The sequence below is a fragment of the Labrus bergylta genome, chromosome 19 (assembly GCF_963930695.1).
Source record: "Labrus bergylta chromosome 19, fLabBer1.1, whole genome shotgun sequence".
NCBI classification, from domain to species: domain Eukaryota; kingdom Metazoa; phylum Chordata; class Actinopteri; order Labriformes; family Labridae; genus Labrus; species Labrus bergylta.
In genome coordinates, this window is record NC_089213.1 from 23,775,946 (window position 1) to 23,796,764 (window position 20,819).

A 20,819-nucleotide genomic window follows, 5' to 3' on the forward strand; every position below is an offset into this window, starting at 1 on the left:
GAAAGGCAACCTGGACATTGAATAAAGAAATGGGAGAGAAGGAAGGACATTTATAAACACCTTATACCATGACAGAGATGTGAAAAAGTTGTTTTCACTTATTATTTGGTCTATCTCAAGGCCTCTTTCAGCTCAGAGGCCAGTATATAAACAAACAGATCAGACAGTTACTGCATTGACTCACATGCAACCCTCCCCTCCCCTCTTTTTTCTTTTTTTCTTTAAAAAAAAAAAAAGGACTATGCACATCTGATATGACATGATGTCACTACTTGCTATGCCAACACCATCCAAAAGCAATGATTTCACAATTTGTGTGTACTGCAGAGATAAAAAGAAATAGTTGACTCAAATGTACTGTATAAAAACCAAAACGTCTTACTGTACACAACCAAAACACACAAGTTCAACTTATTTTGTTCATTGGTCAACTCTCAGGCATGTTCACAACGAATGAGGAGCTCCAGACCAAGATTCTGTCTGAATATTTACAATTACTTTGATGTTAAAGTCCACTTTTTGCAAGGATTGAATGAGATATTAGCCTGGGTCTCCTTTGGGTTAATCAGCACTGTGTACAAAATGACAGATACAAGAACCAGAGGGTAACTGGGAGTGTTTATGTGCATGTTTGCATATGCAGGACTTGGAAAAATAACTTAAAAAGCATTTCCCCTTAAACATGCATGTGTTAATATGCCAATGTGTTTTTTTCATTTGCTTGAATTTAAAGGCTAATAATGTGACAGGGCAGTGCTTGAATGGCAAATGAAACTTGGGATAAATTTATGAATTAAACCAAAGTTTCTCTCAGACTTTCAGGCACTCTTTTAATGTATTTTGATAAATTATTTCATACAGTTTCTGTTTTGATTAAAGCCTCCAAATACAGAATAAATGGTGAGGATTTGAGTCACTGTAGCAACAAACAGTGGGGAAAGATTTAACATTACACTCTTAATCAATGTGTGTGTGTGTGTGTGTGTGTTTGAGATAGCATCTTATCCATGTGGTGAATGAGTGTGACGAGACAATCACAGTCAAGTCAGTGCGGCAGCCTCCGTGCCAGTCAGTCACAAAGTTTGTGAGGTAGTGTGTTGGTGTCAGTGCTTTGCTGGTTGGCAGGCTAGATGTCTGAAGGACTGTGTAGTTAACATTCATTAAGATTTGACACCTCTAGGGAAGGGGGAGAAAAAAATGATTTGCCTCTAGCCACTTAAAAGTGCTACGTATAAGCATGAATATCAATGACCATGTTTCTGGGTGTAGTGAACGAGTAAAGGGCTAGTTAAGAGAAGGTTGGGCGAGTAGATGACATGAAACACAGGTCATTCAATTAGATCAGAGGAAAGATTGTCTCTATTTGTCCTCATGCTTTTGCACCTCCACGATGCTCCCTTGTCCCTTGTTGCCCACTCCTCAACTCTCATTAGCTGCCACCAACTGGCCTAAACCCTGGCGCACAAACACGGCCTGTATGTCCTTGGTCTTGATGCAGAAGTCACAGGCCCAAACGGCAGCGCTTTCTCGAGTTAGCAGCCCATACGCCGGCTCCGTCAGGCCCGTGCAGTCCCTATGGAACCAGCGCTGGCACGACGCCTCGCACAGGATGGCGTCCTGATCGTCATGCACCTCTGCCATGCAGAGGCCGCAAGGGAAGACCATACCAAGTCCGCCAAGTTTCCCAGGGCCAGAACCAGGCCCGGTCGAGGGAGCTGCCGGGCCGGGGGGCAGAGGGGACTGGGTGTTTGGGGTCGAAGTTGAGTTGGAGGGTGGGTTGGGGTTGCTGCCAGGAGTGTTGCCACCATTGTTGTTGGTCATGTTATTCTGACCTGAATTGGAGGCCGGGTTTGGGAGTGGACCACCAGTACCAGGAGTGTTGTTCTGCTGGTTGTATGGGGTGGAACCAGGGGCAGAGTTAGGTGGAGTGGATTGTTGCTGCTGTTGCTGGTTTGAGTTGTTTGAGTTGGGGGTGTTAGAATTATTGGGGGCTTGCAGCTGACTGGGTGGAGGATGCTGGGGCTGCCCTGACCCATTAAGGGGCCCAGTAGGAGAAGAATTGGGGTTAGGCTGGGGTGGTGCTGAGGGAGGCTGACCGGGTGTGTTGGCATTGGGCTGCTGGACGTCAGGGTGGCCTGGGAACCCTCCCCCTGGCTGCGAGGGGCCTGAGTTAGCAGGAGGGCCAGGAGTGGTGTTATTAGGAGGGGGGCCATTGGGATTTAGGTTAATCTGTTGTTGCTGCTGCTGCTGCTGCTGCTGCTGCTGCTGCTGCTGAGGCCCAGGCGGTGCCCCTCCTCCACCAAAGTTCTTTCCATCCTCATTGCCTGGTCCTGGTGGGCTGGGGCCAGGGTAAGGACCGTCCTGGGAGGGAGGGAACTGCCCTTGCGGTGGCATACCTGGCATCCCTCCCACCATGTTGCTTCCTGGGCCGCCACCCATGCCCCCCATCATGTTCATCCCAGGACCCATGCCTCCTCCCATGGGAGGCAGTGGACCATGCGGGGGCCCTCTTGGACCTCCACCACCAGGTAAAGGCGGGCTGTTGAATGGGTGTCCACCCTGACCATGCTGCTGCTGTGGTGGCATGCCAAAGCGAGGGTGAGGTGCCCCTCCTCCTCCAGGACCTCCCATAGCTCCCGGGGACAACATGGGGTTGAAACCTGGACCGCCATGCATGGGTGGACTGAAGTTTTGTGGCATATTGAACTGAGAAGGCCCGCCAGGAGGAAAGCCACCACCTCCTCCTCCGCCGCCGCCGCCTCCTCCTCCCCCAACACCGCCTCCAAAGCCGGGAATGCCTCCAAAGCCTAATTGATGGTGAGGTCCAGCGTTGGATGGTGGGCCGAATGGAGGACGCCGTACAGGCTGGCCGCCACCTGGTCCTCCTGGTCCTCCCATGAAGCCCATGCCGCCGCCCATTCTGCCTCCACCTCCATAACCGCCTCCACCGCCTGCACCCGGACTGGGTAGAAATGGAGCATTGCCTGGTGCGCCTGTGCCACTGGGTCGGGATGGGGGTCCAAAGTCATCATCGAAGGGATTGGAAGCCACCAGGTGGTCCACCATTGGTGTTGGAGGGGGTGCAAACTCAGTGAGGTGGGAAAACCCAGCCGCCTAAAACAAGAAAATTGAAAGCAAAATCTTCTTTTAAAATAAACACAATTTAAACAGTCAAGTTAATTTGGTTTTCTACATTGAGAAACTTATTATCTAACTTGTTATTATCTCACAGAGTAATTAGATGTCTGAAAGATAACCTGAGTGGTGGATTTCCTGGCCTTCTTCTTCTCGGGACTCTTCATCTGGGAAGCTGAAAAAGTCAAATAAAGAGGGAACGGGTTCATAGAGGAAAATGTAATATTAGCCACAACAAAAATAGGCCTCTTTGCTTTATGCTATTAGTCCACCACCAATCAGGTGCAGCATCACATTTGGATTGGCCAATACCCCTTAGTGACAGAGTGGAGCAGCTTTAGACCTAGGGCCTCTATGTCAAGTCCAACAGTTGGGATGGATTCAATGATGGGACATAGACTGGCATGAGGACAAGATGCTGAACATCCAGGCGTTATCATCACCAAGGTTATGAAGCCTTTGAATCGCAAATGACCCAGGCAGACCAAAATGACCCAGGCGAGAGGGAGAGAGGCCGCAAACAGAGGCAGAAAGGTAAGGTCAATGAGGGAGACAGGAAAAGACGAAGACATGAGGAACGAGGAAACGAGGCTTGAAGGTACATTGATAGCAAGATAGACATGAACCCCTCTCACAGATCCACTCTGTGAGGAAACAGCCACCACCGTAGACAGTCGTGAAGTTCACATATGGGGGGGGGGGGGAGAGAGAAGAGATTTGCTAACAGCACCAGTGCAGCAGCCCCATTGCAGCGCAGTAATGGATGATTCCGGTTCTGATTGGGGAGATGGGTGAAATTAATTCCTACCTTTGCTTCGTTTTCCTTGTCCCGCCAGTAGTCTCCCCGATTCGGCAGCCATTAGCTAATATGACTGTCGGTGAAGTGGCATATCACCGTTCATGTGCAAGAAAAAAAAAAGTTAAAAATGACGACGTCTTAAAGGCTATGAGCCAAAAGTAGGTGGAATCTGCCTTTCAGGTCATTTTCAAAATCATTTAAATATTATCTAACACGTATTTATGCAACTTAAATTAGATTATAAAGCCGGCCCAGGTCTGGAAACTAATTTCCAGCTGCTAAATGTTTCGCCACGGTGTCTGTCACGCCGGGATTTGGTCACCAAATAAGCGTCAGGTAAAAACGGGATCTGGTTCTTCAGCACAAGTTAAAGTCTTGTTGTTGTTTCTACAAACTGAGTAAATCTGGTTGCTTCCTACCTGGCGTGGGTGCCAGTACAAGCAAGTAACAGAGCACCCCACCTCTCTCTCTAAATGATCACTTACAGATGTGTGGCAGAAAACAAAAAAAAACAAACCAGCTAGCTAACGCAAGCTAGTTACTACCACGTTACTCAATGTGGCTCGCTAGCGGCATTGAGATTTCACCCTGTAGCTCCAACACCGGAAAATTACCCGAAGCCATTATTTATATATCTACATTCAGTTGTTAAAATGTGCACTTGGTTTTACTTATCAGAGTAAAGATTAAGCAATCAATCATGTTTTTGGAAATTGGATGTTTACTATGCTAACATTAGCTGACTAGCTAACGTTAGCATGCCACTGAAGATAGCTAGCCATCTTGCAGACTGTCTTTGGAAGCAAACTGTACCCTTTCTCCGTTGCTCTCTCTGCTGTCCTTTAAAATGAAACTCTCTGGTGTGTCATTGTCAGCAAACCCGTCCTCACTCGGTGTATGCTTGTTGATCCACCATTAAGCTATAATTCATTCATAAACGCAAATTTTGCCATAATTATCATGGCCTTCTATCGCCACCGGACAAAGAGGGACAAACAGGAGTATCGCGCACCATGGAAGGTTCCATCTCATCGCCAAAATGGGGGTGTCGATAAGTACACCTAATTAATAAGAGATGTATTTCTTGAATTATTTGTTTCAACACAGTTTGCAATGTATAATAGACATAAAACTATTTCATAATATTCTTAAAATCTAACCGGACAACAGTTGTAAACGTTATTTATTTAAATGTATAGATTTAGTGTCAACCCTTTCTTTGGAATATGTGGAGCAGCTCAGAACGGACCATTTTCCAACTCAAGGCAGTGCAATTAAAGAAGGGCCGGACAATAATTAGACAGCCAATTAAGCACATTATCAAGTGACACAAAGATTAATAATGAATTAACGTCCAACATCAAAATATTAATATGACTGTCACATTCAATTTGAGACTCCATCTGGGTAAATTTCCACATGAATGGGGAAGAATATGAATGTTTGTGGTAACCTATTGCTCGTAAAAATCAACAATAATTGATATGACAGCATAATTGAGCCTGTTTGCTTTTTTTCTCAGTAGCCATTTTGATTCATGGAATTATATATTGTATAGTAGGCCTACAGGTTAAACAAGGGCTCCCTTAAACATTATGGCCAAAGAACTAAAAATTCATAGTGGGTTACCTGGGAATATTGTTCCGCTTTAATTGGTTTCCAAAATAGTATTCCATATTCTACCATGGTGTCCACAACTAAAAGCTTGTCGCCGCCCACTAGATTCTGCCTGCCCCCTCTTCACTTCAGACCCCTCCACCCCCCCTTCTAAACTCCAGGCGCAGTCAGGAGCCTCATTGCGACAGGAGCAGGCTGTAAAGGACCTTATAAGCCACTCTGGGAATGGGACCACAAATCAGAAGCAAGAAGAACTTTGCATTCTTTCGGGTATTCCCACTCCAAAGACATCTGTTCATTCAAAGGGAATAAACTTTTTCTCTGAGCAAAGGAAGAAACAGGTGTAAGTAGGTACAAATGGGATAAAGTATTATTTTTCTTGCCAAAAGGGCAGCTTGTACGTTTTTATTTACAAAGATATTGTAAGGTGTAAGAATAGAACCATATAGTTTTGTAGGCTTGAAACTGAGGTGTGGAGATCCTGTTGGCTCTATCCTAGAATAAAGCAACGGAAGTCTTTTGTTAGTTTGGCTGTGATTTGAAAAGGTGCGTCTCTGGGGCCCTGCTGGTGCATGGCACTAAAAGGTGTTGAGCAGGCCGAGAAGTTTATTGGTTTCCAGCTTAGTTATAATGGCAAAGTGGTTCAAAGAGTTCCCCATCAATCTGAAGAATGGTACCGACAGGATCCGATCAGCTTCAGAATCAGGCTCACAACCAAGAGCCAACAAAACCGGGCTGGTGGCAAGCATTGGTACCAAAACAACAGGCTCCAAAACGGGCCATCGTAAGAACTCCTCTTCTGGCAGCACAGGAGGAGGAGGTGGAGGAGTGGGGTCTCTCCTGTCCGGGAGAAACCGAAAAAACTCAGCCATAGAGTTGAGTAGAAGCGCTGCCAGCACCCCGGTGAAAGATGGAAAAGTGTGGGACAACCTGCTGTCTGGGAAGAGTCGTAAAAACTCCAAAGCGGAGCCAGTGTTTGAGGAGCAGCAGCAGCACCGACCTCTGAAGAGTTCTCCATCTGCTAACTCTTACATCAACCGGCTGATCAGGGTGGACAAACAGGACAAAAGCCCAAACTTCAACAGCAGCACCATCACCAACCAAGTACCTGAAACAGAGAAACTACTGCAGTGCAAGACAGAAACTGTGAGTAACCATTGGCAGATCCCATTCACTTGTGTTTCTACTCATTTTAAATTTTTGTTTAAGCCTTTTGAGTTGAAATCTGTGGTATCATACTGAAATCATTTCATTTTGGATTCCCTCATTGGTCATTTTTTATCTCATATTTTTTAGACTTGGATTAAAATGTGATATAGCTTGTACTTATAATGTGCATATAAGGGACATTTTAAAGATTGATTACATAAACAGTCTACATTTAGCCTACCTAAACATAAACAAAAATTGGCATTTCTATTTGATGCCACTTTACAGTGAAGAAGTCTATTTCAGAAATAAATATTGTATTTTAAACCTCAGCACACTTACCTGACAGCTACCACTTCAGTTTCAAGTTAGAAATCACATAAAAAAAAGATTGTTTTCTTAAGTCATAAAGTGTTAAAGATGTCAAGTTATTCAAATTAGCTTTTACCTCAACCACATCAGTAAACATCTGCTGAACTACCGTGCATTAATACAATTTAGAGGTACACATACTTCGAGTCATAGGAGTCACTGCATGAATTCTATAGGATTAAAAATACATACAAATGTTCAAGGTTAAGCAAGCTGGGGGAACATAAGGTAGCCTATTTGAATGAGCTGTTTACTGATGTACGTAGGCCTATAGGTACAATCATTAAACAACACACTATTTATTATTCTGAAATCAGAAACCAGCGTAATAATTACTAACATTTTAAAAATCTTTAAATAAACTGTTACTACGATATTTGTATACTTCAGTTGAATTTAAGAGCACAACTTCTACCTGTAATAAAATATCTTTAGATTGTTCATTTCTTTAACTTTATTAAAATATCTTAACTCTTCTTCCACCAGTAATCATAATCTGATCAAGATGGTACTTTTTAATCACAGTCATCAATCTGACGCCGAATGACAAATTCAACTTTTGAAACTTTAGGGTAAATGGACTCTTTATAGCATTTGAACTTTAACATACGTAAGTAAACATCTTCTGACTTATTTTTTGTGTTTGGATGTGAAATTGGACAAAATTGATTCTGATGCAGCTTTCCGTACTCTAGCAGGTGGTTAACACAACTCATACACAACCAAAAAACAACATGCATGCCATCAAAAGTGCTGGAAATTAAGAGGCGATGACTCAGTCCAAGCTCTGAAAATTGATATTATTGTTTCATTTTCTCCTTCCCCTTTGTCTCCACTACTCCCACTCCTCCCAGTGTGTGTATCTATCTCTTCCTCTTACCCCCTCGTCCTCACACACACCTTCCCCTCCTTGAATACAAAGCTGCAGTCAGATGTGAGGCCTTACCTTCCTCTCCTGCATGTAATGTTGCTCAGTATTCATTTTCTCTCACCCCCCTCATCCATCCTTTTCTCTACACTCAGGCCCCCTGGTGATCCGGTGAAGGCTATCATGTTGGAAAAAGCATCGTGTTACTTGACACCTAGGCGCTAACTCAAGTCCCCTCCAGCTTGGCTTTAGAAAAAAGAGGTAGAAAGACTGAGAATTCAGGGATAGTGATAGCTGAGCGATGGTGAGAAAAGTGACAGATAAAAGAATGGTAGAATAAAATGTGAGTTTTAGATTTCAGAGTTTGGGTACATCCCGATTTTTGACCTGTTACTCATGTCTGCAAAGTCAAAGTTTTGATTGAGTGAGTTTTGTGTAATATTTGTGCACCTTCATCCTTTCTATGAAGTTTGCATTTGTTTCACTTTAACTCTCTTAAACAACGCCTAAAGTTTACCACACTTTGGGTTTCAGCTTTTTTAAGCATCTTTTTATCCAAACGTTGACATTTCTTTGGCAAAGGGACACAACTGGAAGTGATTGAAGAGGAACATCTTCATTTTACGGTCCATACCATTGTCTCTTGGCTAGCAGCTTGTAAAATACACAACAACTTAGACAGCACTGATAAGATGACAAGAGAGTTAGGCATGACTGGTGGAGTAGAATAGAGGTTGTTGACAGAGAAGAGGAAGGTTTTAACTACCAAAGTGCTTCCATAGTCAAGATGTAGAAACAGGTTTCCGGTAGTGAAGTTGACCAAAACCAACTCCAAGATTTATTACAACTTTTGGATATTTCTTCGCTTGATACCATGCACGAGTAATTGTTTTGTAATAGTCTGAAAAAAAACCTCTTATCATAAATTAGAATACAATAACGTTAAATACTGAGTTACCATGGAGAAAAAAAACACATGATGTTCAATACTTTGATTGTATGGCTTAACAAATCATCCCAATGAATACATAAAAATAGAAAACTATTTCTGTCTTAACGAAGGGTTTGACACATTTTCAGAGAAACAAAGGCCTAATTGTCTGACCTTTACAAAAACATATCTAAGCTACATTTGTGCTTTGTTGATGAATTGTACTTTTTACTTAATTGCGATAAGATAGTGGTAGCTACTTCATCGTAATCTATTTCCATCACAACCATTGTTCTCCAGCCTTATGAACAGGATGTGGCGCCCAAATGCTAACTAAAATACCATTAGCCGGAAATTTGTTTAATTTGACGAATTCAGTCTGTAAAGTTAGGTTGGAATTGGCTAACTACATCTATAAGACAAAAGCTAATATAACCATTCAACCATCAAATAGCTTAAATTACTGTTAGCTAGCTAGCTAGTGGAGTTGTGTAATACTAACATTAGGATATTATTTGATTTGAATTAACTGAATGTAACCATTAGACAACAGTTAACAATAGCATTAAACCTGTAAGCTTACATTTTGGTTAACTTGTTAGTGGTGTAGCGTGATGTAATATAACGGTAGACCTATCATTTGTTTGAAAAATTGGCTGAAATCAACCACTAATGGCAAACATTAGCTTCAACATATTTCTAGCTAACTCTACTGTTTGCTAGCTACTTGTGTTGTGAAATAATACCAGCTAGTGAGCTTAGCTTGAACTGGTTACATAGGCTACTATCATTTGTTAGCTTACTGAAGCTAAGGTTTTCCCTAATATGTTGTTTTGAGCGTGTGGCCCAACTTTCCTCAGACGCTGCATCTTGTTTTTATTTTCAGTTGCTGATCAAATGGGGAAGATATTAAGATTTGTCAGGTTTCCCTTTTCAATACAACTCATAACCTGGACAACAGCAGGACATATTTACAACAGCGCGTGATCTTTTAACCCTGATAAAAGTTAAAATTAAAAAAAGGTGTTAATATGATAAAACTCAGAATGTTAAAAGCTGGACTTTAAACATAGCTGTCTGTCAGACCCCGGTTTTTTCTTTTACTTGATGTTTTTTTACTTTTGATTTTTTAAAGTGTCTGCTTAATGATTCTCTGTCTTTATTTTGATCCAGTTGATCATCCTTGAAGATTACGCAGATCCCTTTGATGCTCAGAAGACCAGGGAGCAAAGAGAAGCAGAGAGGGTTGGTGAGAACGATGGTTACATGGAGCCTTATGATGCCCAGCAGATGATCACAGGTAAGCCTTCATTAATAAACAATCACTCCCCTTGTTCTCTGATCACTGAATCTCTACCTCTAGGTTTGACCTCACAGTAAGACAGGATTCTCGTTTCTGCCTCCCTGTCCGAGCTGTAAGATTGGGAATTCGCTCCCGTAGTGCTCCCTGCGCCGTAGCAGCCGTGTAGTGTTCGGACAATGGGTGCAGTTTCCTGCTCCTGCTTCCTCTTTCCTGTCCGTGTTTCCTGGTGCTATTCTCTAAAAAGGAAGTTGACCCTCACTGCCCTCCTCCTCTCCCGTGTAACCCCCCTATATGGACCTGTCTGGCCATTTATCAAAACTTCCCAGGATCGAGGAAGACTGGTGGTCCTCTAACCAATCACATGCTCTCCTGACCTTTCCTTCCTTCACTCCATTGTTCCAGCCAGAAGGGTTACACAATAGCCTGCTGTGACTGTGAACATGGTTTATTGCAGTGCTCTCTAGTAGATTTGGCAGTGCCCGGTGCTACTTCCAGGCTTCCTCAGAGAAGTCTACAGAGGATGTGATGATGTGACTGAGTCAATTTATGAGGCTTAAATCATACCAAGGAAGTGAGCAAGTCTGATGTCAGCTTGACTCAATAAGTGAGGATGTAAGGGAATGAGGCCGCTTTATTATTAACACTATATGTAGCAGTTGACATCAGTTAAGAGAAGGAAACTCTGTTTATTGGGGGGGAATACCATGTTGATTTTACCAACTGTGTTTGTATGATAAGCTGATAAAATGAGTCATGAATAATTACACATCATCAAAGTCCATTAGTCATTGTGGTGCCACGGCCTAAGGGTTTTAATAATAGTTAATAAATCATTTTATAAACACACTTTATAAAAATTAATGAGAATAACTTTTGGGCAGTCAGTTTGTAAAAGAATCTCTTTAAGTTATTGGACTGAACTCAAATTAATCTTTTGACCCAGATCTATTTAATCACATCTCCTATTTATTAATGTATGCACACATTTGTAATCACACCGTTGGGTTGTGACCTTATGACCCCATTATAAACCATTATCAGACATGTCTTATTAGAAGAGGTTAACGGCTAAGGTCGCTGCTTCTTGCAGCCTGGCAATAATCTTTTATTCTCATGGTGTATGGAAGTTCATCCTTGACACTTTTGAAGTGTATTTAAAAGGAAACAGTCAAAAGTTCATCACTAAGGTCATTTTGTTCACATGGAGTTTTTGTTAGCTTCTTCCACACGTTTCTAAGTGTCATGTCCGTCATTTGTTGTATCCTTGCATAGACTGTAGAAGTGGGCAGAGATACTGTAAGAGCTGATTACATTCACAAACTCTTAGCTTGGTTACCATGGTAACTGTGATATCACATCTATGCTACTTAATACTCATAAAAAATAATTGTAATTTGCCAAAGAAAAATAAAAACCTGCTCTTCAGAGTATTTTTAGAAGAACTAATTGCTTTGTGGTCATTTTTTAAGTAACATTTAAATTACAAGGTTTTTCTTACTCAGAATGGGACCATTATTACAAAAATGTCATCATTCTGTATTGGGGGAAAAAACTTAAAAGAAATGATGGAGACCATAAACTGGTCAGAACAATGTTTACAGTGGTAATAATGAAATGAGAAGACTGTTTTCTCATTGACTTCTACAAAATTTGTCGTGATTTTGCAGCCAGTCACTCCCTGCTGGTGGAGGTCAAAAACCTCCAGCAACACTTGTAGAATGAAAATCAACTTTATTAAAACATTATAGCTGAAAATGCGTCAGTTTAATTTTTTCAAATATTGTTGATCTTCTTACTAGATGTTGCTGGATCTTTCACTTTTCATGCACCTTGGTAGTTGGTGTAGTTGATCCAGTAAATCTCACTTGGCTTCTTTAGTCACCCCCTGCTGGCCACTACAAATAATGCAGGTTTAAGGCTATAATAGTTTCAGTTTTTGGATGTAGGGCAAATCCACTTTTATAAAAAGAAATCAATGGTCTCCTCTGTATCTCTCTGCAGAGGTTTTAATCTTTAATCCCCCTTTTTTTTTAATCTCCAAGAGATCAGACGTCGGGGGTCCAAGGACCTGCTGAAGGTGTGTGTGCTGATGGAGGCGAGTGAGGGAACAGTGGAGGAAGGCCAGCCTGCACCTTTACAGATATACGACATCCCGTATGAGGGTAGCGGAGACGGTGACAGGCCGGGAGTTACGCAGCCTGAGCTGGATCCTCGTCCGTCTGCTGAGTACGAGCTGCCCTGGGAGTGGAAGAAAGAGCAGATTGTTAGAACGCTTTCAGGTACATCAGGATTATTTTCTACACCATGTGTCACACAATGAAACCTGAAAACAAGCACTGCACCAATTCTTTGAATAAAGGGGAAGTGGGAAATGTTTAGAATATGTGAACACCTTGACTGTATTGCCTTTACTTTTAAAGGGAATAATACATCACTTACTTTAGGCTGTCCCAGTTTAACTATTAACCACTAACGTTTATATAACATAGCTCCAACCCTGCATCGTCTCTGCCTTGGATCAATATGAAAAATATTTGTTTCAAAAAACATCTCAGGCCTGCTTTAGCATGTATATTTTATATGCTGCATAGACCATCAGCATACTGAAAACATTGCGCATGAATCATCAAACTGCTGCCTTCTTATTTTAGACTTACTCGAGGTCTCTCTACACTCACTTCAAACTCAGGCATAGAGAGGCTTTTTCTTTTTCTTTGCATAACTACATATCTTCTCTCGCAGCCTCCTTCCCCACAGCACAGTTTGACAGTCCTGAACGACCAACCAAAGATGACACACCTCACCCCACACTCAACAGGAAGCCTCAACATCCGCCAGCCCAGCCACAGCAGCAGAATCAGCATCAGCATCTGAGGCAGAAAAGCTGGACTCAGAAGATCCTGCGCTCCTCTCCTCCAACCCTGTTGCCATCCTGCTCCCCTGGCGCCAACATGGAAGCGGAGGCTTGCTTTGTTGACCCCTCCCTGCCCCTCGAAAAACAGAGGTGAGGAGGTAGAAAGGATTAAATGATAGGATTTAGATACATAAAACTTTGATTCTCAAACTATTTTAGACTGAATCAATAAGTCAGAATATGTCTGCATATGTTTCTTATTCCTGTACTGACCCTAACTGTGGAATAGTTATAAATGTCAACGTTTTATAAGAGTATTACTCATGACCAGGGGATTTTATATAAAAGGGGCTCAGCACTTGATCAATAGCAGATGAAAAGTAATCCCGCCCTCTCTCTCAGCTGGTACCACGGCTGTGTGACTCGCCAGGAGGCGGAGTCTCAGCTACAGTCCTGCAAAGAGGCCAGCTTCCTGGTAAGGAACAGCGAGTCGGACAACAGCAAGTACTCCATCGCCCTCAAGTGAGTGTAACCTGGAAGTGCAGCCAGTTGTGTCCCAAGGGATGAAATATAAGTTATTGATTTCAAAACTGTACAGTCTGAAAAGATTACAATGTGATGTACCCAGCTTCAAAATTCAATAATTAGAAGTTTGTTTTAATACCCTTAAATAAATGATAACTGTTTAATCAACTGTTTAATGGATGTGCTGATAATAATCAATACCTAGTTCATTATTTTACACACATCCATCTAAATGAAAAAAATATATATATTTGAGACATGAGTAAATTCCAAGCTTAAGAAGCTAGAAAAACAAAACAAGAAACGTAAAAAAAACAAACATTACTCTTTTGGCTTTTTTTTTATATCCAATGCTAAAACTCAAAGTTTTATTTTAACACTTTTCAAAAGTATTTTCTACATTCACATTATGTTAACTTCAAACTTTTGAATTTACTTTTAAAAGTTCAAAATGTTTTTTTTTTTTTTTTAAACTTACATTATGCAAAATAAGGGAAGTAATTTATGTGTAACTTGAAAAAAAATGTTTGAAACTCTCTTAATGACCCGTCACTCGTGATGGTAACACAAGTCAGACCAGTATCAGCTTTGTATTGTAGGTTAGTTCACATCTCTCCTCTGTGTGACTCAGGACGAGCCAAGGCTGTGTTCACATCATCGTGGCTCAGACCAAAGAGAACGGCTACACCCTGGACCAGAGCAGCTGCGTGTTTCCCAGCATCCCAGAGGTGGTGCACCACTACTGCACCCAGCGTCTGCCTTTCAATGGCGCCGAGCACATGACCCTGCTGCACCCAGTGCCTCGCATACACTGACTCCACCCCAACCCAGCTTAGGTATACAAATCAAACACACCTCTGGGGACCCACATGGACAAAATGTTTAAAAAAATAACTCACCTCTGATCAATGTGTACATGTACTGCTCCTATCATTTCAGAAAGTCTCGCTGTATAACTTGGCTGACCCTATGGATGTTTTAGTTTTCTAATATTTTTTTTATTTTAGTTGGCAGGTCCCTCTGAGTTTAGAAACCCTGTATCTCTTCTTCTGCTGTCTTTATTTCCCTTTGATGTGCGGCGGATGCAAATCATCTAAGCTGCTGTTTTACATGTGAACAAGAGGGACGCACAGCACAGCCAAGTAGATCTATTAATGATTAAATCTGACTCGTACCAAGATGAGATATTTTGGTAATCCAAAGTGGCTCAGTCAGAAGCTCAAAGCAAAGAAACACATTTTCTGGATTATTGCAGCCATGCAGTGAGCGAGCCCACTTTTTCTTTGTTTTCAGCGACATTTTAGCTCCTCTAAGAACATGTCCTCCTTGGTTTAGATGTTCATGTTTCTCGATTGTTGCTCAGTCAGAAGCTGCATGTAATATTTGAGATTTTCAAAAGGAAACTGAAGTAGAAAGTCCTTGAATATGTGGAAGCAAACTCTTGTAGCTCTCTTTCTCCCCCTGGTGGATGTGCTGGTACACTGCACCAACGTGCCAAAACCCAAATCCTTGTTTTCTTAAAATGGATAGTTGATAAAATCTACCCACGGTGGATATCACTCCTCTGATCAAATATGAACAAAGACCTTCTTTTTAATCCTTTATGCTCACAGCGTTTTTCTTATTTATGCTCTTACACTTGTTAGTTGCCTGTAACCGCTGTCCCTTGAGGATTTCCCCTGTTGTACTGTGAATGAGGGAGTTGTTTGTACTCAATTATCTGCACTGTGAAGAGCGAGTGATTCATCGTGATGCAATGTGCTTAAGAAAACATGGATTTACAAGAGTTAGGGCTCTTATTGATAAGAACTGAGACTTTTATTCGTCTGTAGTTTTCTGGCAAACAAGCGACTTATTTTGGCTAATATCTGTGAAATAAACATGAAAATCAATGGTATCTGTGGTGAGAAAACATTGTAGTAAGATGTCTCGTATAAAGCTTTATTCACAGGTATATGTGTAAGGACAAATATACAAATTAAGTAAACAAGACATTTTTTGATTAAATATTTGTATTCATATATTGTTCATTTATATCCCCTGTTGCTAAAAAGTAAAGCTGTTCTCACTTAGAGTCTAATGTTACCCCTGGTGCTAAGAAGTCCCAAACATATGAGACGCATCTCTTAAACAAGAGATCTGCTGGAATCATTGCAGCACAGCCTGTTAGCGATCAGGATGACAATAAATTATGGTGAAAATAAGATTAGGCTTTTTTTTCTTATATTTTTTTGGAGGTCTGCCATTCCCACGTCTCTTCACAGATTTAAAGGATGTCAGGTTGTAGTTTTTTGGCAGAGACCTGCAGAGACACACCTGTTTTTACAGTTTTTCCACCTTTGATATGTGAAGGCCTGCTGTTGAAACATTGTAGAACAGATTAAAATGAAAGGTCCTGAATCTCAATAAGGGAGATCCTCTGTGAGCTTCCTCCTGATCTTAATAAATCAACAACAAAAACAACAAAATGTGCGGATGTTTTTGTCAGTGCTGCTCGCTCTGAAAGTGAATGATCAAAGCTTCTGACTGTCTCATTGTCCCAGAGGAAGCAGCCTCTTCACACATCCTGGCATGACTGAATGAGGGCATATTTGAGCATAATGAATCTTTAAACTAAGAGCTTGATTGGGGTTTCAGCAGTTTTTTTTTTTTTTTGAGGGGGGGTAGTAAGTTTTGATATCGTTTTATTTTTGGGTGTTTTGTGCATTTATTGTAGAGATAAGACTGCCTGCCCGCTTGGAGGACTACAGCCTCCACACATGTGGCACATGCACCAACCAATGCACCACCAGCGCCCCCTGATTATAATTTGATAGCGCTTTTCTAGTCTTTCGACCACTCAAAGAGCTTTACATGTCACATTCACACACTGATGGCAGAGGCTGCTAAATATAGTGCCCAACTACACATCAGCACTATACAATCAAACATTTATTTCACAGGCTACTGGCGTAACAGCAGGGGCTATTTAGGGTTCAGTGTCTTGTCCAAGGACATTTCTACATGTGAGTGCAGGAGCTGGAGATGAACCCAACCTTCTGGCTGTGAGACTGCCAACTCTACCACTTAGCCAAGGCAAATGATGCTAGCTGAGAGGGTGAAAAGGTAAGGAGGAACGGTCTGGTGCGGAGATTAGGTTTTAAGTGGAGGATCATGTTGAGGACAAACATCTGATAAACTTGCAATGTGTAGATCTGAGCTAAATGCAGCATTAAACCACACAAGGAGTCCCATGTCAAGGGTGAAGGATAAAAAAGAGCATTTGACACCATCTCGGTCTCAGTGTCTCCTTTTCTTACGCCCTCTCCTTTACTTTCCTCACTCAAGTCGCTGTTATCTGAGGCCGTTATCTGTCTGTCACCGGTTTCTCCTTGAACCTTGTGGAGGACACTTTCACTGTTTGGTGCCAAGGAGAGTTTGAGGTTTAATTTATGAAGGCAAGTAACCCACAGGTTGGGTTTCGTTACTCTAAAACCAGACACTTCTTTCAATTCTACAATTCTACAATTCTACAATTCACTTAGCAGACGTTTTTTATCCAAAGCGACGTACATCACTATCTTTCAGGCCTGTCTTATATTGTGTCATCAGTTAGCCCATAGCGTATAGGCTAGGTGTTGGCTGCAAGCTTTTGCAGGTTACTTAAGAGACTCTCCTCTGCTTAGCATCAAATAATATACTTCAAGATAGCTAAAAAAAACAACTCAATAACGAGTGAGGTAAAGTTAAATTTGAGTATTGTTTTCATTGAACTTACAAATAAAAGACTACTCTACAGAAAAAAAAGTATCTGGGCATGAGTAGATGCTTTTGTTGTTGAAGGTGTCGATGTAGGCTAGCTAGCTAGCTACTTTACTGTTCAGTAGTTTAGTCCAGGGTCAGGCACCTCTTCATGTTCATGAGACAAATGAATGAATGAGTGGAGTGTAAAGTATAATGTTCAACAACAAAAAGGAGTTTTCATTGTTGAGTTTTATCTTTCTTTGTTTTGTGCAGCATCAAGGGAAGCCCGAAGCAGATATGGATTCATACATTTTATTCACTGAATTTCCCCATGATAAGAAATTAATTTCCAGTTATTTTCTTGAAATCTCAACTTGTTATCTCAGGGTAACAAAGCTGGTTTTCCCATTATAAAAGATACATTTATCTTATTATCTCTTGAGATTACACATTTTTTTTTTCTTCTGTGGGAGTGTTTTCTGGTGATCTGGCGGGTCACTTTAAGAGGCCAGAACACAACATGCCATGCTGCCATTGCCCAGACAATTGAGGCAAGCCAAGCTTATTTTTGTTAGTTTTTTGCTTTTGCAACACTGATTATACCAGACAACAACCAGAAGTGACTCATTCTCTATAAACCAATGTATATAAAATGTTTGGATGCATGTCTGCTTAAGGCTTTCATCGGTTTTATATTATTATAAAGTAGCATTACATAAATACTCATGTAAATTCAAAGTAACTCAAAACTGTATTGAGAACAGGACTTGTGGAAATGTGATTAGTTGCTTTCCATCACTGCCTGGTGTATCAAAGCGTGATCTTTATGAATTAACAGTCCCAGGCCCTTGTAATTCATATGTCTCCTGTCTCCTCTCTGGCATTGAGCTGCGGCCATAAGGTCTCCCTGCGGTCTTCTGTCAAGATGGATTTCATGAACCTGAGGAAAGCATGCCTTCTCAAATTCTCCCCAAGAGCGATCCAGCTACACCTGGAAAGGAATTAATCATCACACAATATAGACCTTGAGCCACCTTTGCTACTGTATACTTGAATGAATAATCTCATTCCTGTCCCACATGTATGCCACTCTATTCTCATACAATCGCTGCCCCCTCACAGGCTTGCATGGCAGCTTGGCGTGATCGCTGCCTGACTCTGTCTGATCGACATGGTGGCTTGACATCTTGGTGTCGCTTGACCTGATCTGTTGGTAACCGAAGTGTTCCTTATCTGCTGCTTCAGGGTGGGTGCCAGTGACACGGGCCGGCTTTGTGTTGCTCATCTCCTTTGCTCACACAGAGTAGCAGCGCCTGCCATGTGCGATCCATCAACAAAGACTCCTGCCTTTTAGTTTGAATCAGCTCACCTGGTAAGGTCAGGAGTAGTTTTAGATACTGTTCGCAGGATGTCCTAGAGCTATTCATTGTCCCTGTGTGATTGAAAAGGCTAGTTTGCAAATAGCTTTAATTAATAAGGGGATTTCATAAAACCTAGTTCTGTCACCACTTCTCAATGGAATGAATAGTGAAAAAAACAAGGGAAATGGGACCATACTTAATCTCCCAACAACATATTTGATCATGTTTGTTACCACAAGACCACAGCTAATACTACCACCAGCCTCACCAGCCTGATTAGCTTGGAATTGTCTGGATGGATATTTTTGTGTTACACATCAAAAAATTCTGAAAAAAAATAATCAAAGAATAGTTAAGAGGGATAAAATCGACCAATATTTCAAGTTAAAAACAAATATTTAATCATTAATTATCAGACCACATCAATGCTAGCAACAGCCACTTCCTAGCTTAAACTACTATTAGCTTGGAAGCTACTTGGCTTACATGTTTTACATAACACAACACAAAAGGGATACAAGCTTATTACAACCACCTGTTCTTGATTGATCAGCAACTAAAAAGTTATTGGAGAGTGGACTAGAGACCCACTAAGCCATATTTCAAGATTAAATAACAGAGGCTAATCCATTAGCTACCATCAGACAACAACCAATGATAGCATTCAAATACTTAACAAGCAGTAATGTAAGCTAGAAATCTTCCTTTTATATATTGTTTTGTGTAAAGCTTGCATTTGTTAGCATTCAGAAACTACCTATCTTGTTGTTTTTAGCTAGGAAGTGGCTTCCCCTATATTGTGTAAAACAATCAATAAGTAGCCACATTTTAGCATTTAGCCATCCCAGATCAGAATCAGAATCAGAAATACTTTATTAATCCCGGGGGGAAGTTCAGTTTTACCATTGCTCTTCACACCACACAGCAGTAGGAAATAAAATAGAGTAGAGATAATAAAACAAGCAATAAAATATCCTAAGGCTAAGCAATACTAGATAGTGATATAAACTAGGGCAGGGAAGACAAAGTCTAACTATGTCTTGATAAGCAATGAAATTAAAATGCAACATTGACACATTTGTATTGAAAATGTATTAGAATAATCCAACTTGTGCAGATTTAGTGATTTTAGTATATTATGCTTCAAGTTATACTTCTTACTTTTAATATTTTTTGTCATGACTTTTAAAACAGTTTTACCAGCTTCCATGTAAGATCATTTCATTTTTCTTGAACCTGGCAAAAATGGCTTTCAAAGCTCATATTTTATTCTTTTTAGAAATGTTGCTTCTTGTTGACAAAATGTTTCTGTCCTGTTTTCTTTCTTTCTTCTGTCCTGCAGCAGTCTCACCGGTTCTTTGAAGTGAGAAAGTATAGGTAACAGAAGTCAACGGTCGGAAAAAAAGTTATTTGTTTCCCTTCAGGCTACAACAGGTTTTATGTTATCATGGACACTGTTTTGTTTTGAATTGTTTACCTCTGCAAAGCCGGGCACTTTCAGCTCAAATATTCAAACTGTCCAATCAGAAGGCGTGTGTAGAGAAAACAGCATGGCTGAGAAATGAAAGCATTTAGGAACCACGCCCATAAACACTGGCTGACCTGGAATGAGTTTCTTTTCTGTTGCCAAAAGGTACAAAATGAAGGCGGTCGTACTCATCAGTGTTCGAGGACAATCACACCCAAGGGTAAAGAAAGGAGAGCATCTATGATTCAGCTGCTCAACATTTCTTCCTTGCTCATATTTTGAAAGTGACGAGCAGCTGTAAAATGTAATGAGGTGGAAGAAGATGTGTCGCTTTACTGATGTGTGTGTTTGAGACACTGAGGGACACAGCGTTTGCTTAGAGTCACAGAAACTGGAGCATTCCTGTGTGATTATACTACTGCTTTCCAACTTACATACTTGACTAATGTTCTCCATAAATTGGATTCTCTCCCCGCGCCTATGAAGCCTTTCCTTCATTCACAAACACACACACATGCACACACAAAAACACCCTTTATCTTCCCTCACACCCTTGCTTTCTCTTTTCCCCCCTCTATCTTCTTCTCCTCTCTCTCTCTTTCTCTCTTTTGAAGAAGTTTTTTTTTGCACGCAGATCCAAGTCAAACATCTGGGTCAGCTTATATCTAGTGGAACAAGACTTGCAGGATATTGTTGGCAGGATGTGTGAGCTGG

The 20,819-nt window shown here is 41.2% G+C and overlaps 2 protein-coding genes across 4 annotated transcripts; one reads left to right on the plus strand and one right to left on the minus strand.

Annotated features, from left to right (window-relative positions):
- Positions 1–225: 225 nt before the first annotated feature.
- pygo2 (pygopus homolog 2 (Drosophila)) lies at positions 226–4,949 on the minus strand. 3 transcript variants are annotated; one of them, XM_020648596.3, is made up of 4 exons: positions 4,748–4,949; positions 3,944–4,007; positions 3,258–3,310; positions 226–3,114 (listed from the first exon to the last, which is right to left on the minus strand). In XM_020648596.3, the coding sequence occupies exons 2-4, from the start codon at positions 3,993–3,995 to the stop codon at positions 1,420–1,422; spliced, it is 1,800 nt and encodes a 599-aa protein (XP_020504252.2). In that variant the 5' UTR covers positions 3,996–4,007; positions 4,748–4,949; the 3' UTR covers positions 226–1,419. The 3 variants fall into 3 exon arrangements, with proteins under 3 accessions (XP_020504252.2, XP_065804034.1, XP_020504251.2); XM_065947962.1 differs by lacking the exon at positions 3,944–4,007; XM_020648595.3 differs by having other exon boundaries at positions 3,944–4,948.
- A 146-nt stretch (positions 4,950–5,095) lies between these two features.
- On the plus strand, positions 5,096–16,027 carry LOC109995008 (SH2 domain-containing adapter protein E). Its single transcript, XM_065947963.1, has 6 exons — positions 5,096–6,697; positions 10,045–10,171; positions 12,217–12,453; positions 12,917–13,178; positions 13,431–13,550; positions 14,185–16,027. Exons 1-6 carry the CDS (start codon positions 6,182–6,184, stop codon positions 14,366–14,368), a joined length of 1,446 nt encoding a protein of 481 aa, XP_065804035.1. The 5' UTR covers positions 5,096–6,181; the 3' UTR covers positions 14,369–16,027.
- The last annotated feature ends 4,792 nt before the right edge of the window (positions 16,028–20,819 follow it).

Bases quoted from the DNA above. Each gene is read 5' to 3' on its own strand.
- LOC109995008 (XM_065947963.1), top strand. From the start codon at position 6,182: ATGGCAAAGTGGTTCAAAGAGTTCCCCATCAATCTGAAGAATGGTACC. The intron at 6,698-10,044 runs GTGAGTAACCAT...ATTTTGATCCAG, and splicing joins TGCAGTGCAAGACAGAAACT to TTGATCATCCTTGAAGATTA. The intron at 13,179-13,430 runs GTGAGGAGGTAG...CCTCTCTCTCAG, and splicing joins CTGCCCCTCGAAAAACAGAG to CTGGTACCACGGCTGTGTGA.
- pygo2 (XM_020648596.3), bottom strand. From the start codon at position 3,995: ATGGCTGCCGAATCGGGGAGACTACTGGCGGGACAAGGAAAACGAAGC. The intron at 3,311-3,943 runs GTAGGAATTAAT...TGACTTTTTCAG, and splicing joins ACAAGGAAAACGAAGCAAAG to CTTCCCAGATGAAGAGTCCC. The intron at 3,115-3,257 runs GTTATCTTTCAG...TTCTTGTTTTAG, and splicing joins CCAGGAAATCCACCACTCAG to GCGGCTGGGTTTTCCCACCT.